The following is a 16,580-nucleotide window of genomic DNA, read 5'->3' as shown; positions in this document are numbered from 1 at the left end:
TGTATTTTAGTTGATTTTCCGCATAGTCTCAAATGCGATCGCCACCGTTAATGACTTACGTAGAGCATTCAGTCCGGTCCTGTCTCATCTTTTCTCTCAGATTAAAAAGGGTATCTGCCATGTCTGGCACAGGGAGGAAAGGGACACTCTGACCTCCTTGCGGAATCGATATCAAGAGATTTCGGATGCAGAATTTTTGTTACTCGGGGCTGCTGATGATCGCTCATCTCGGCGCCCTACATTTCCATGTAAAAAAACAAATTTAAGTTGGATGAACTCAGAGTACTTGATATACTGTTAGTTTAAGACTTGATCTACACCCCTAATCATAATCGAGGATATCATATTTTATAAAGATGATGTGAAATATTTGTCATAAATCACCAAAACTGTCCAATCCCGAGGTGAGAACAACAGATGCGTATACTGAAGTGAAAACATTATCGTAATTATTGTGCGGTGTTAAGCAAGGCAGGAAAATACTGATCAGAATTTCACATGATTAAGCAAAGATATTTTACAAATTCATGCCAGTAAAGGATGCATGTAGAGAGGGTAGGTTACGCTGCTATGTTGATCGAGGCTTTTTCTGTCTATGGCTTGAACAGGAATGAGCCTTACCAGGAAGTGTATCAAATCTCGACTGCGCATGTTCGCAAGCATTTCAGAATGTAAGGATGTGTTCGACGTCGTTGTAAAAGGTAAGAAAAATAGCACACTGGTATTTGTTGGGGACATTCAATCTGGTTTTATGTAGCTCACATGGTTCTTAGTTTCAGTTCGAAACCGAGTGTGAGTTTGGCTGAAGTTAATACCTCGCCTTCTCTCAGAATGGCGGAGCAACGCCGTCGTCGCGCTCCAGTTAGTGTACGTGCCGCCGCACAGGGAGACGTCATTTTGAGGGGGAGTGAGGAATTGAAAATGCACGGCGGACGTACGTTAACGTTAGTTTAGAAACAAGCGGCACGTCGGACGTTGTTGTCATCTACCTACCGATCTGTGGCGCAAATGCTGCCTATGGTGGATGTCGGCACGCATCCACGGTTGGTCCCGCAAACACGGGACTGGCTTGCTGCTAGTGTAGCATTAGCTTCCTAGCCAGCTAGGTTGTTTCAGGGTTAACGTTAGCTGACCCTAGCTGTTTTATTCGCGAAGTGACATGAGGAACCTACATAGCACTCAGTTGAGATTCAGAATTGCCTCAATATCTCTTTAGAAACATCACATTTTGCACAGAATAAGCACAGTTTGGCTTTAGCTGGATGATGCTGTGAATGTACCATAAGGTGATGGTCAACGTTAGCTTTTACAACTAGCCATCAACAGTCCTTTAAATGGGCAAATCCACTCACTTGCTCGCTACTTCTAGCCGGTTCAGTAGCCAACATATGCAAAGCTAGCCACCAGCTATGTTGACAACTGTGTTCATTGTTATGTATTTGGCTCCATTAAAATGTATTAAAATATCTTGTGGTTAAAACTCTTAAACTGTCTTAAACGTTGGGGAAACATGCCCTCTAGTTTGCAAGTTAGTTCTTTTGGAAATGTATGCTAATCCAAAGCTAGCATTGGCCTACAATGTGTCTTAAAATGAGCGACGTGAACTCGTGTCCCTATCACATCCTAAAGTGGGAGCATCACTTCTAAACATTTAAGTGAAAGCCGTCTGTTTGTTTCTGTTGCACAGACGAATTTTCCAACACTTTGTGTACCAATAAATCAATGAAAATGCTAATACAAAAGTGGTAATAGGAACAAAATTGTCAGCCCCACCAAAGTTAGTCCCTACCTAAGACTGGGTTGTCTGAGAGAGTAACGACCCATGCTCATCCTCTCTTAGCTCAGTGGACAGTAGAGAAGGCCATGGCGAACACAGAGATCACTGTGTCCATGGGGGACATGGTGGTGGTGAAGACTACGGAGGAGGATGAGGAGGAACCAGACAATGGAACCAAGACACAGGTCATCCTCCAGCTCCAGCCCATCACACATGGGTAAGACACCTGGCAAGTGTGCAGGAACAAAGGACAAAGTGTTATTTAGGTGTCTTGCGTATCGCTGCCAGGAAAAGATAGTGAGTTATGAGAATCTGATGGTAAACGTTTGTCTGGGTGTGTTTGACGGTGTCTTCTGTCTTATACAGGTTAGAGGAAGATGCTGGAGACGCAGAAACAGCTATGGTGGCAGTGGAGGCACAGGGTGAGTGATGCAACACAGCCATCTGAGCCATGAGGAAGAATTTATCAACGCTCAGTGATGACTACTGTCATAATTATTTAGATTTGTTGAGTGGGTGGTGCTTATCATTACAAGAGTTATTGTAGATGTTCATAGCATCGATAGTTATTCTGATCAGATACTCTCTCTTTCTCTCTCTCTCTCTCTTCACTCATTTAGAAGAAGCCACAATTGATGGAGAGGAAGTGGAATTAGGCTACCCCATTACATGTGGAGAGAGTAAAGCTGTGCTCATCTTTAAGAAGTTTGTGTGCCCTGGAATCAATGTGAAATGTGTGAAGGTAAGCAACTGTGTTTTATATTCTTATATCATATTCCATTGCAAGAGAGAGATATATTCCTTTGTAAAAGCTGGTTTTGGATATCAGGGAGACATGTGTCTGTATCATACCTCCTGCTAGAACTTTCCGTTCACGCTCATCAGATAAAGCACAGTGCACAGTAATAATCTGTAAACCTGTTAAGCGCTTTGAGTGCTCTATGAGTAGAAAAGCGCTATATAAATGTAGTCCATAACATTAATATTGTAATGCATACAGTGTGTTTCTTTAGTGATGCATACACTTTTTTCTCTTTTTCTTTGGGATGGTTTGTCTGGTATGCCTATGTGGTTGTACCTTTTGACTGGTCATTTTGCCTCCCGTCAAAATGCACACTTGTAAAAATGCGAGGGCTTCACCATTGTAATTGGGTTGACATATTTGATACCTGCAGTGACGTCATGCCAACTGTTAAGTGCTTGATTCCATTTGAATACTTGAAGACATTTGGAGACCCATCCTATCACTCTCTCTCTACCTCTCTCTCTCCCTCTCTCTCTCTCCCTCTCCCTCTCTCTCTCTCTCTCTCTCCCTCTCTCTCTCTCTCCCTCTCTCTCTCTCAATTCAAATTCAAATTCAGAAGAAGCTTTATTGGCATGACCATAGTGTTGTAAAGTATTGCCAAAGCATTTGGTTTGGATATATACAAATTATTACATAAACAATACATACATCTATCTATACATAGGGTACATCAGAAGGGGAAAGGGAGAAGTGGGAACAATAATACATTTTAATTATCATCTGGGGATTAACACAACAACAGACATGAACATACATGAATTTGATTATTTTATGGGCTGTCCCTCAGTTTATGACAGGAAGATACATATTGTGCAGCTAGGACAAGGCACTGCTCATTCTCTCCAGTGAGGTATGTAAGCCTCTCTCCCTCTCTCCTTCTCTCCCTCTGCAGTATGACGACCAGCTGATTAGTCCCAAGCAGTTTGTGCACATGTCAGGGAAAGCCACGCTCAAGGACTGGAAGCGAGCCATCAGGATGGGCGGGGTCATGCTCAGGTGAGCTGCCCAGTCACTGGGCCTGGGCCTAGTGATGGGCAGATGAAGCTTTGGCGAAGCATTGAACCATTAGGCACATTGCTTCAAAAATCGGTTCATTACTTGAAGCTTCAGTAACAGCGACCTCTCTTGGTGAAGTGCCAAGGTTGCAACTAAATGAACCCAGCTAGACAGTGGCAGGAGGTATTAAGACAATGACAATCTAGTGTACAGTGCACGCACCAAATCCCCCCCCCCCCCCCACACTATGTTTGTGTGTGTGTTTGTACACACATGCACCCGTAAACAAAGATTGTGATATATAAATATATTTTTGCGAATAAAGATTAATTATTTTTTGTATATTGTGTTATTGGGGAGAGTGCTTGTGTAACAACAAGTTATGGTCGATAGGGAACAGTCAGGGAAGTTTTTATGCTTTGAAGGCGCCTCTATTCGGACTCTTGCTAGTTGGTGGCGGCACCTGACTGGTCCGTGTGATGCGCTATGAACCACTCAGCTGGTTCATTCAAAGAATGAAGCAGTTGCTGGTTCGCACGTCATATGTCACGTGATTTTTCCGTACCAAAGCAACCTTCGAAGCAGTGGTTTGATGGTTGGTGTAGTTTATGGTTTGAATCACGTTCCGGCGCTTCAGTGTCAGACTGCCATCACTACCTGGGCCCCATTACCCATGATGCCCTGCTGCATATTTAGACAAATTAGTGCCTTTACACTAAATATCATTAATTTCATTCAAGTCCCATATGTCTTTCAAATTGTTATTTCTTGTGTGAAAAGCATATGACGTAGAATTGTTAATTTGATGGAGGTTAAGGAAGTGCTGCTTCAACAGTCAGTGAGTGCATCTGTGCCTACCATCACTGTTTCATGTAGACCACAGCAGCAGAGTCCAGCTTTTTACATGGAGGTGATAAAAAGGGTATCTGCCCTGTCTGGCACAAGGAGGAAAGGTACACTCTGACCTCCTTGCGGAATCGATATCAAGAGATTTCGGATGCAGAATTTTTGTCACTCGGGGCTGCTGATGATCGTTCATCTTGGCGCCCCACATTTATCTGTGAAAAATCAAGTTTGAGTTGAATGAAATCTCGGTGCTTAACACGTATCGTTACCTCCCTGTGGAATCATCATCAAGAGATTTCAGATGCATATTTTTTTTTATCTCTGGGGTTGCTAATGACCAATTTGTCTTAGTGCCCCTTCTTCTTCATGTCAAAGTAATCTTCTGGAAGAGAGTAGTGCTGGTTCAATTTGACTTAATAAGATGTTTGGATCGTGTAGGTATTGAAAGGTGTGGGGAAGTAAACAACATTTGTGAATATAAAGGTGAAAATGTATTTAAAAGATTGAAGGTTTAAAAGAAAAAACAACTAATCAGGGATGAAGGCCAAATGTTCCGAAATCCATTCAGTTCTTTTAAAAACTCCAATATTTGAATACATGTTGACCGTGTTTAATCACAGGAGTTGATGGGTTTGGCAGAATGAAAGGAATGTTTTGAAAAAGCTAAATTGTGTGTTTCCCCGATGTACAAAATCATTGAAATTCCAGTCAGTCTTGAGTTCTTTGAGAACGGGATGAGGCATATTACTTTTGCAGTGCTACAGAGAAAGGTCAAGTTTAATAAGCTTCAGCTTTTGATGTCGTCTTCTCATTCACTGTCATTTCCCTTTCATTAGGCCGTGATGAATTCATCCATTAAATTACCATATCACTTGCTAGACTTTTATTGTCTCCATTTCTGTAGAGATTTCATTGACTTTGTCTGCATATTAATTGGCACTATATTGAGATATGCAGAGCAAATGGAATCCTGAAAGGAATACAAAAGCTCAGAGATAGGGGTTTATACAATCCAAGTTGCTGTAGGATCGCAAGTCAATTAATGCAGTCTTTTACTGCCTAAATAGCAATTGTCAAGCAACAAGTATAAATGATCTGACAAATTGTTCCATTGTGGACTGGCTGAGACACAATATTTGTGGATGGGACTGAGGATGGGAAAAACAGCTTCACTAAGAAGTAGACACATTAGAGCCAGATGGATTTGTTTGATTACCGCCATGGTGTCTTAATGTGCAGGTCTGTATTAGGAGGCGTGCTCCTGTGCGTGTAGTTGCCACCTCAATAAAACCTACTGAACTGTAATCAGTGTTGTCGCCAGTCGAGTTTCGAGTCCCCAGTGTTCAAGTCCAAATCCGAGTCACTGAAGAAGGGTCGGAGTAGTCATTAAACCTGTCACCAATTCAATGGGAGTTTATTTATTGACCCCCCTGTGTCTTCCTCCTGTTCTACTCACCCCTGTTCTACTTACCCCTGTGGTTCCTCAACTGTTCTACTCACCCGTACCTCTCCTGATATTCTCTCCGCTGCGGCTCCTCTCCTGTGTTCCTGCAGGAAGATGATGGACTCGGGCCAGCTGGACTTCTACCAGCACAGCACGCTGTGCACCAACACCTGCCGCAGCACCAAGTTCGACCTGCTCATCAGCAACACCCGCTTCCCCCCCGACAGCACGCTGCTGTCTACGCCCACCTCTGCCTCAGGTGAATGACACCAACAAGTGCCACCCACAGTGGTCTTTTAAAAAAAAAAAATGTTTTTAAAGATTTATTTTTGCCTTTAATCGATAGTTGTAGTGAAGAGTGGGACAGGAAATGAGAGGGAGAAGAGGTGGGGAGTGGACAGGGGAAATGACATCAGGCCCAAATCAAACCTGTGTCCTCCATGGGCATCAAGCCCAAATGTGGTCGGGGCTACTGGTTGCCTTTAGGGAGACAGGATAGTAGAGATGGGTTAGGAAATCATATATTCTAATCTATTTATTTTCTTATTGTTATTGGTAAGGGGACAATATTTACTTTTAATGGGGGTGGTGCTGCTCGAGCATGACTCACTATTTGAGCCTTTTTAGAATTCACTTGATGCGCGTGCGACCACTGCTTCTGAGCAGTAATAATTCCTGACTCTGCCCTGTTCCTCGTGTCTTATGGAGGATTTGTGTGTTTGTGGTAATTGGTTTGATGTCACATCATTACCAAAAAATACTTAATCATAAGACTTAATCATCACATATTCATCAAATCCAAGTCAGACTCCATCATATAAGTAAGGCAGCACATCATATGAATGGGTCCTCTGGTACTTCCTGAGATGACACATTTTTTTCACAAACAATAAGAAAAAGTTTAAACATTCAGGTAAAAAAAATACATATAGACATTACGAATATTAATGAGAGCCTACATTTTATAGTCATCCATCAGTAGCTTGATCATTAGTGACTCATATAAACGCCTTCATTTGGTAAAGCTCACCTGGGGTGTTTTGGTGCTTTTAGTCCCCATGGGTAACGGAGAGCAAGGAGGTGGCCTGACGGAGGAGGCCACTGCTGCAGCCGCGGTGGAGTGGAGTACCACCAGTATGGAGGTGATCGAGAAGAAGGAGGGCCAGGAGATCTCGGGTGAGCCGCAGAGTAGTGCTGCCCCAAACATGGCCGCCACACTTCACTGACACACACAGCATGAACTCCAGGAGGTTTATCCAGACCAAAGGATCATGCTCAGTCTTTATTTGAAAGAACGATTCTAAGTCATAAAAACTTCCTGTAGAAAACGGCTCAAACACACATAGCATATCAGCAATTTTATGTTTGAACACACAGGAAACCCCACAAGGTAGCCGGTAGTCTTGTCCCTTACTTTTGCTCACTGCTGTGTGTGTGTTTGTTCCCTCTGTCTGTCTGTCTGTCTGTCTGTCTCTGTGTGTCTGTGTCTGTGTCTGTGTCTGTGTGTGTGTGTGTGTGTGTGCGTGTGTCTGTGTCTGTGTCTATGTGTGTGTGTCTGTGTGTGTGTCTGTGTGTGTGTCTGTGTCTGTCTGTGTGTGCGTGTGTGTGCGTGTGTGTGTGTCTGTGTGTGTCGGTGTGTGTGGGTGTGTGTGTGTGTGTGTGCGTGCGTGTGTGTGCGTGCGTGCGTGCGTGCTCAGAGGACACTCTGAACTTCTGGAAGGGCATAGCGGACGTGGGGCTGATGGGGGAGGTGGTGACCAACATCCGCACGGAGCTGCTGGAGATGCTGAAAGGCGTGCAGCTGCGCTCCGACCAAACCAGCCTGCAGGACTCGGGTGAGCACAGGCAGGGGTGGAGGAGAGAGAGGCCACAGACTGGCTTTACACGGAGCCGTCAGTGGGGAAAATAAGTATTTGAACCCCTACCAATTTCGGAAGTTTGGCCACTTGCAAAGAAATGTGTGATCTAGAATTGTATTGGTAGGCCTCAGACTGGCTTAACACGGAGCCTAGATTCACTAAATCGGTTTCATTAGATCTAGGTTAGGTTAGGTTAGGTTCATTCAATTCTACTCACTTTCTCCCCCGATTCGAATAGTTGCAGATACCATGTGCGGATAGAGAGTATTCGTCTTAACGATAGGGCTATCTGTATTAGTTTCTTTTCGGACGCAGACAAACTCGGCTCCGTGTAAACTTGGCTTCAGTGACCCTCTTCATTTCAGGAGGCTCCACAGAGTTGAATGCAATACATAGCAGCCCTATATTGTACCTAATGTATAGCCTTTGGAGGGGAGAGGCCCATGGGTAGTGTCCCTGAAAATGTTGTGGTGGAGCTGGAGAAGGAGAATAGTTTGAAGCATGAAGTCCTATTCGTAGACGTGTTGTGTTGCGTGGCAGAGATGGAAGAAAGCAGACATATTTATTTATTCTCAATATTACATTTTTAAATGAACCATATCCTAATACTGGTATCAGATCTTGTCAAAGTATAATGTGTTGATTTGGCTTTGAATGACAAACAAATGAGGAAGTAGCATATGCTACTATACTAAGTGACTTCAGTAGTCCACATTTCTGATCATGTTGCTCAGCTGGTATACCAAGGAGCTAACAACACCAAGATAATGGATGTGATACCCAGGGATCATACACACTAATAGCATAGACCTGCATTGTGCTAGAAGTCACTGATGATACAATGATGGCTAAATGAATGCACCGCATACTGTGATTTGTGTGCTACAGAGGTGGCCGTGTTGAGTAACCTGGTTCAGGTGTTCGGCCTGCTCGACTCCATCAAGAAGATCCTGAACGAGAAGCGACAGCAGACGGACCCCAGCCAAGAACAAGACCTCCACACTCTGACTAGTAAGTGGAGGAGTTGGAGCAGTGAGGAAAGACAAAAAAAACAAATCAACAATTACTTGTTGTTGTACAGGCGTTATTTGGAGGAATAACTTTAACCACCGAACAAACACGTTGTTTATAAAGATGGTTCCTCCATTAGGAAGTGTACACGTCCATTAGGAAGGTATTAGCTCAGATCAATGCTGTTTTGCGCACATAACGGACAAACAATTATTTACAATCTCAACTGAATACAGAAAAGATTATCTGTAACTTATTTGATTTAGTGGTTAGCATTAACATTTGTGTGTCTCGGTTTTGTGTAATTGGTTTACTAAGTCGTATGACTCGAGTGAAAGTCGGGGTTGGTAAAGGATAGCCTCACGGCTCTGATCTGGCTCTGGGCACGAGGCCACATGTTTTTTATACAACAGTTCTACGACAGACTAATTGAGTTTGAAAACACCAAATTCAGTTTTCTTTCGCTTCTTCGTCATATTGCCACCAAAAACAAAGTCCGCTTAGGGCACCTAGACGGCCAGCAGTGGCAATGAAAAGATCAGAGGAAGAAGAGCAAACTTCAAAAAAGATGCATCGTGATAATTATGATTGTTTTTGCAATCTGTAAAATAATTTCTTTGTACATAAAGGTATTTTGTAATTAGCTAGTTTAATTAATGTCAGAATGTTCGTGTGTATAAAATAGATATGCGCGCATATTTTTTGAAGTTGAGCAGAAAATAAATATTTGTAAACTCTTACAAACACGAAATGCAACTTCACGATTACGATTTCTTCATTACGAATACGAATTCACGAATTACAAACACGAAATGCATTTCCTGAAGTATTTATTTTCTGCTCAACTATGCACGCATATCTGTTTTATACACACGAACATTCTGACAGCTTCCTTACTCCATAAGCGGCAGGATGTATGAAGTGACAAGGCCTAATTAGGTCGACTGATGTATTCATTTATTGTGGGTCTATTGCAGTGTCTGGCACACTTAGACACACTGCTGACAGTCAGGATACACTGTAGGTGAACTCCTACTTTGCCACTCATGAATTAAACCATATTTTGGATGCCTTTTTAACCTTGTAAAATAAATATTGTGTTTATTGCTTTCTCAAATGTCTACCTTTGTACATAAAGGTATTTTTTATTTAGCTAGTTAAATTAATTTCAGGCAAAGCTTAAGAATGCCTCCACAATGGGCTAGCAGGGATTTATATATTTAGCGAGCCCTGGAAATTATTATTCTACATGGATAACGGATCACAAGATGATGGGGCCGTCCAATCAAAGTACGTTTTTTGTTAGACCAGCGGGTGTCACTGCTGAGCAGGGAGTCCATGTTAGGACACGCGAGATGTGAGTGGCAGGATGTATGAAGTGACAAGGCCTAATTAGGTCCACTGATGTATTCATTTATTGTGGGTCTAATGCAGTGTCTGGCACACTTAAACACACTGCTGTCAGTCATGATACACTGTAGGTGAACTCCTACTTTGCCACTCATGAATTAAACCATATTTTGGATGCCTTTTTAACCTTGCGATCAATACATGGATTCGACAAGACTTATACTGACCATTCAAAGTGCACTTTTTATCTTTTTTTCCAGAGTTGAGGTTTTAAGTCAATGGTTTTTTACATAATTTATTCCATATTTTTCTCTGCATCTATGCTACACTACATAAAGAATCCCCATGTTGAACCTGATCGGACTTGCACACATGCGGATTTGCATTGATGCATTAATTGATCCATGTCTCTCTAGTTTCTGTGCTGAAAAGTTCTCTGCTACAGCTCCATTCACTGACCTTTACCTTGACTCCACACATTCTATGGGAATACTAATGAAAGTGCACCCTGACAGATGATATCAGTATTGATCCGGCATATTGCTTATTGCTGCGTGAGGCCATCCACTAAAAGGGCGATGTCTTCTTCTCTGTGTGTGTGTGTGTGTGTGTGTGTGTGTGTGTGTGTGTGTGTGTGTGTGTGTGTGTGTGTGTCTGTGTGTCTGTGTCTGTGTCTGTGTCTGTGTCTGTGTGTGTGTGTGTGTGTGTGTGTGTGTGTGTGTGTGTGTGTGTGTCTGTGTGTGTGTGTCTGTGTGTCTGTGTCTGTGTCTGTGTCTGTGTCTGTGTCTGTGTCTGTGTCTGTGTGTGTGTGTGTGTGTGTGTTTGTGTGTGTGTGTGTGTGTGTGTGTGTGTGTGTGTGTGTGTGTGTGTGCGCCTGCCAGGTCTGGAGCAACAGCTGGAAGAACAGAAGAAGCAGCAAGCACAGAGTTGGCTGGCGCTCAACAGCATGGTGGCGCCCCCTCCCCCGCCCCCTTCCACCAAACGCGCCCCGAAGAGACCCCGCCTCCAGCGGCCGGCCTCCACCACCACGCTCCTGGGCTCGTCGCCGTTGACGACGACGTCGTCCCAGCAGGCGATGACCCTCCAGCCGCAGCAGTACACCGTCCTCTCGCCCATCACGCTCACGTCTATGGGCCAGCCGTTCACCCTGGGCAACCTGCCCATCGCCACGCTGGCCCAGCAGCCCACCAACACTGTCACCCTCCACACGCTCCCCGGCGGCTCGCAGTTCTTCACCCGATACACCAACGCCGGCGCCGGGGGCATGAGCGTGGTTTCCGCGGACGGCAAGGGCGACACCTACACCCTCCACCCGTCGTCGGGGCTCACGCTGGTGGGCACGGCCACAATGCAGGACCCTGGCCAGCTGGGGGCGATGATGAGCCCCGTGGAGCTGGTGCAGCTGACCGGGGGCGCCATAGGGGCGGAGGGGATGATGGTGTCGGCCTCGGGAGCCGAGGTGATGGAGGGGACGATGCTGGTACAGCAGGAGCTGGGCAGAGCAGGAGTAGGAGGAGGAGGAGAGGAGGAGAACCAACACGCCACGGTCATCGAGATCGACCCCGCCCCCGAGGAGGAGCAGCACGCAGTCGGGGTGATGGAGCTGCAGCTGGCTGGGGCTTCCGCGGAGGAGGCTGTGGACGAGGACGAGGTGACCACCGTGGTGGTGCAGGGATCGATGATGACCGCCACGGAGGATGGAGGCGAGGAGGAGGAGACGGAGGAAGGTACACCCATGGAGGAGCAGCAGGCAGGGGAGGAGGAGGTGCTGCAGAGAGGCCAGGGGGAGGCGCAGGAAGAGGAGGAGACGGAGCAGGGCGAGGGGGAGGAGGTGACGACGGCAGGAGCGCTGGAGCAGCTGGAGGCCCACGGACAGCTGGAGACGCTGCAGATTATGGTGGTGGAGGACGGGACGCCTACAGCTGCCAACACGGAGGACAAGTGAGGAGGCGTGGGAGGATTGTCTGCACTGCCAACAGCACAGGGGAAGGAGGAGAACAAAACTGGCACGTGTGTGTGAGTGTGTGTGTGTGTGTGTGTGTGTGTGTGTGTGTGTGTGTATGCGCACGTGTGTGTGTGTCTGTTTGAGAAACGTGTCAGAGAGCTTCACGTTCAGAGCTGCCAAGGACAAAACCCTGCACACTAATGTCACATGGACCTCCGTAACTCTTGCTGTGTTGTAGTTGACAAAATTCTAATTTAAATAAAACATCTGCTCGTCAGGGTTCCCCCATTTCAAAGTATGATGTATTTTGTAAAGCTTTTTTGTATAAAGTTCAGTATTTTTCGCCATGGGGACTTTTTAGGAGAAATGTGAAAGGCACTTTTTTTATTTTGAATTCAGTCAAAAACTCTGATGCTCTGGAGACCTGCAACACCTCAGGCCCCCTTCAGACCTGGTCAGACCTGGTTTTGGCATCATGTAAGATGTGGAGACTCTGAGGAGACCGTGCTGTCTGAATGACGTTGGACTCCCTCGGGCGGGTTGGATCCAGTGTCAGACGCCCCCCTGGAAGCGACTCCCTGTCCTGTGTGGAGTGTGGAGGTGCAGCTGCCTCTGTACGGCCCCCAGGTCAGCTGGCCTCGTGTTCACTAGTCCAGTCTCTCGAGTGGAGTCCATCTGTTTGATGTATGAAGAGCCATGTGAATGTTCAACTGTTGTTACAGCTCCTTTTTAGCGATATTCTTTCTTGATTTCTCTCTGTCTCTTACTCTTCCTCCCTCTCCCACTCCCTCTCTCCATATGCATCTCTCCTCTTTCCCTCTCTTTATTTCTCCTCATCTCTCTCCCTCCCTCTTTCCTCTCTCTCTCTCTCTCTCTCTCTCGCTCTCTCCCTCTCTCTCTCTCTCTCTCTCTCTCTCTCTCTCTCTCTCTCTCTCTCTGTCTCTTTGCTGTCTCTGAGGTCCTCAGATGTGCATTAACATGGCAGTGGCCTTCAGAGCAGACACGTGGGCGTTCATGATGAGGCTGACCTTTTTCACTGTGCCACACGCTCTGCCCATCTCAGCAGGGACACAAAAGCTGCCCCTTTCTTTCACAACCCCTCTCTCTTTCTCTCTCTCTCTCTAACTCTGACTCTCTTTCATAACCCTCTCGCCTTCTTTCTCTCACCTCAACTCACGATCTCTCTTGGCCCCACCACCCTTCTCTTTCTCTCTCGCTCTCTCTCTCTCGCTCTCTCTCTCCCTCTCATCTCCTCTCAGTGCCGACGTGTCTCTAAAAGGGCTTTGTCTGAATACCATTCACTAAGTCACCGGGTAAACTTTTATTCTTCTCGCATCTTCTTCTCCCTCTCGCCACACAGGCTCTCTTCTTACAGGCAGTGTTAGAAAAAGAAAAATAACTGAATGGCTTCATTAGAACGTCTGCTGAGTAGAAGGTTACCTGGCTGGTATGTGTGTGAGGTGCTGTTTTGGCCTTTTTGTCTGCCGTGAGACTCAAGTGTGTGTGGCTTTCTCTGTGCCGTGAGATGGAGAGGTTAGGTTGTGTGTGTGTGTGTGTGTGTGTGTGTGTGTGTGTGTGTGTGTGTGTGTGTGTGTGTGTGTGTGTGTGTGTGTGTGTGTGTGTGTGTGTGTGTGTGTGTGAGAGAGATGGAGAGGAGCCGGCAGAGTGCCTGAAAGTGGCTGCCTGTAGAGGGAGGGGGGTCATAGGCAGGTGGAATGTGTTGATTATTTACGACTTCCTGTTAACACTTGTTTTCCCCATCCTCACAACTTAATGGCTACGATGACTTGCTGTGTTTTGGACAAAGAAAGGATTTTTCTTCTGATAGAAAGATAACAGTTTTGTCAGTAATTATTATTTGAAATAATAATAAAAAAAATGTTGGATAAAATGTATTTGTTTATTAATATCAACACATATGCTCCTGAACACTTGTTGATCTTTTATGGGACAATTTCAATGTCACATTTTAAATGTTCGAGTTCTCTGTGTTACTTTGCAACACTCAAGTCCTCCAGTTCCTCATTCACGCGGGACAAGAGATGATTGGTATTCCAACAAGCACTTGAATATAGAGCTGCAGTAGCCTGCCAATAACAAGCTAAAGCACTGGGGAAAGCTACTGGTGAGTAGGCGTCTACGATGCACCTGTGTACCCAATGATGCCTGAATGTTTTTTTTTTTTAACTACAACCTGTGCTATTTGTCTTCTATAATTCACAGTTTTGAAATTCATGTCAGACAGGGTAACAAACTCTTACTACGTTGTCACCATACTGAGCTTTTTGAGATTGAGTATGTGCCTTCCCTGTAATTACTTTCCTGATGAGATTAAATTGAATTTGACCCCACTGCATATGAAATTAAGTACCGCATTGCTCTGTGCTACTTTGTTCAGCATTGATGCTTTATAGCCTTCTATTTTTTGGCAAACCAGTATTTTCACTTGCACCACTTTTTAAAAGATGCTTAACACATCTATACATCCATGTTCACAACATCGTCTTTCGTCTCGCCATCGGCTCGTATTGTCTCTAAGTAAGTGTGTCATTTTTGCCTAATGTATGTCAGTGCAGACTTCATTCATCCTTGGGTTCAGAGATGTAAAGTGCAGAATTAAAGGTTTGTGCTTTGTGTTAAGATTGTTACATTACCACCTTATAAATTATTCATTTAAATTACTCATGATGATGTTTCATTTGTAATGATGAGGCTATATCACGTCACCATTGTTGATCATAGATCTCACTTGTTTATATGTTTATATTCATAGCATCAAACCATTATGAAGGATGACATGCACTAAGGGGGTTTAGGCTCTGGGCTCTGTTAAGCGCCTTGAGGCAATTGTATTGTTATGGCGCTATACAAATACAATTGAATTGAATTGAATTGAATGCATCTATTATGAACATCATGACATCTACTGCCGAAATTATAGAAATGACACTAATGGAACTAACTGGAAAACGGTTTGCCAGAAACCGTTATGAAGCATAATGCCATCTGCAATACATCAAAATGACATGTTTGCTAGTAAGTTTATCTTTGATAAACATCTTGTGTGATGTCATCCACTCACCAGCAGGGAGCAGTAGTGATCCACCTTGCCTTGTCTAAACACGTGTGTGTGTGTGTGTGTGTGTGTGTGTGCGCGCGCATATGTGTGAATATGTGTGGGTGTTTACTGTATCAATAAATGGCAAAAATAGTCTGTCTGGGCTCCCTTAATCTCCATGTTGTCTCCCCTCATCCTCGCCACCGTGGCGGGTTTAATCCGCTGTGTCACAGGCTGCTGTCATTATGGGTGGGCCTGTCGCCAGGGCTGAGCCGCAGTGACAGGATGTGTTAGTCGCCTTCAGACGGTGTGTCTGTGTGTGTGTGTGTGGAGGAAGAGGGAGATAAGATGGCATTGTGCCATGTAGCCCATACCGGTTTGTGAAAGTTTGTGTGTGTCTGTGTGAGGGAGGGAGGGATATGCGTGAGTGTGAGAAACTGTCTGTGTATGCGAGAGAAAGATGGTGTGTGTGTGTGTGTGTCGCGCTATTGTGGATCACTGAGTCTTGTTCCCAGGCTTAGATGAAAAACTGCTTGTTGGGTCAGGTTGGATAAACGAGACATCATTTTGTGTCACACTCTACCTGGTGGCGGTTAGGAGCTCAGGCAGGTGTGTGTGTGTGTGTGTGTGTGTGTGTGTGTGTGTGTGTGTGTCTGTGTGTGTGTGTGTCTGTGTGTGTGTGTGTGTGTGTGTTAGACTGGACTGCTCCAGCTGTCTAACAAGCTGCACCTCTCAGATCAGGTTCTCACCTGCAGTTTCCTGTAGGAGGCACAGAGACAGAGTGGAGAGTGGAGTTAAGTTTCACCACTGAAATGCCACTTAGAGGAAACGAGAGCCCTGTCCTTCACATTGTGTTACACCATTTGTGCTGTCAACAAGAACCACAATAGGCTTCTCTCACAATGTGTTATTGAATCTGTGGTCTGTCCCCAGCCAAGCACGCCCTACCAACCTATTTGGCCTGCAGTTTAACTGAAGTGGCAGTTTGAAGTAGACATTTTTAGCAAAAAAGTTGAAAAGTTTTCTCACTTTCCCATGTGTCAGATGTTGACAGGAGGGAGGGAAATATGCTGGGGCTTCCCAGATCTGGTCAAATATTCTGGTTATATATTCATAGGAAAACTTCTGAAAGTGAAAAGTTCACTCAACCTTGTCAGTAACAGATTTCTGAGGGCATGTGAGGATTCAAGTTTAGCTTTGTGACATCACTCACGCTGATAGTTTTATGTTTTATCTGATGCTAATGTAGCCTCTACAAATGTATAGGCCTACAGCACTGATACGATTTCACTGAGCCTTTTTTCTTATCAGCAGTGCACTTTTTGGGGTGAGAGGTGGTGGCAAAAGGGCCCACGACTGTTCTAATAAAATATGTGGTTGTAGAACAGTCATTCTTGGAGTAGTGGATGAAATGTAGGGGTTTAGAATAACAGTGTTTCAAGAGGCAGAGATTTTGAGGCTACCCCGTACTGTTTTTCTTTTTTTTCCT

General features: G+C 44.9%; 1 protein-coding gene across 2 annotated transcripts; it reads left to right on the top strand.

Annotated features, from left to right (window-relative positions):
* Nucleotides 1-610: 610 nt before the first annotated feature.
* Nucleotides 611-12,213, top strand: gmeb1 (glucocorticoid modulatory element binding protein 1; the record flags this gene model as incomplete). 2 transcript variants are annotated; one of them, XM_080859143.1, is made up of 10 exons in its annotated part: nucleotides 611-701; nucleotides 1,841-1,994; nucleotides 2,144-2,199; nucleotides 2,398-2,519; nucleotides 3,475-3,578; nucleotides 5,979-6,127; nucleotides 6,922-7,044; nucleotides 7,566-7,703; nucleotides 8,616-8,738; nucleotides 10,970-12,213. In XM_080859143.1, 10 exons carry the CDS (start codon nucleotides 611-613, stop codon nucleotides 12,031-12,033), a joined length of 2,124 nt encoding a protein of 707 aa, XP_080715269.1. In that variant the 3' UTR covers nucleotides 12,034-12,213. The 2 variants fall into 2 exon arrangements, with proteins under 2 accessions (XP_080715269.1, XP_080715270.1); XM_080859144.1 differs by having other exon boundaries at nucleotides 651-701; nucleotides 2,401-2,519.
* Between the last annotated feature and the right edge of the window lie 4,367 nt (nucleotides 12,214-16,580).

Source organism: Sprattus sprattus (genome assembly GCF_963457725.1).
Source record: "Sprattus sprattus genome assembly, chromosome: 20".
Taxonomy (NCBI): Eukaryota; Metazoa; Chordata; class Actinopteri; order Clupeiformes; family Clupeidae; genus Sprattus; species Sprattus sprattus.
This window is presented reverse-complemented; position numbering and strand designations above follow the sequence as displayed.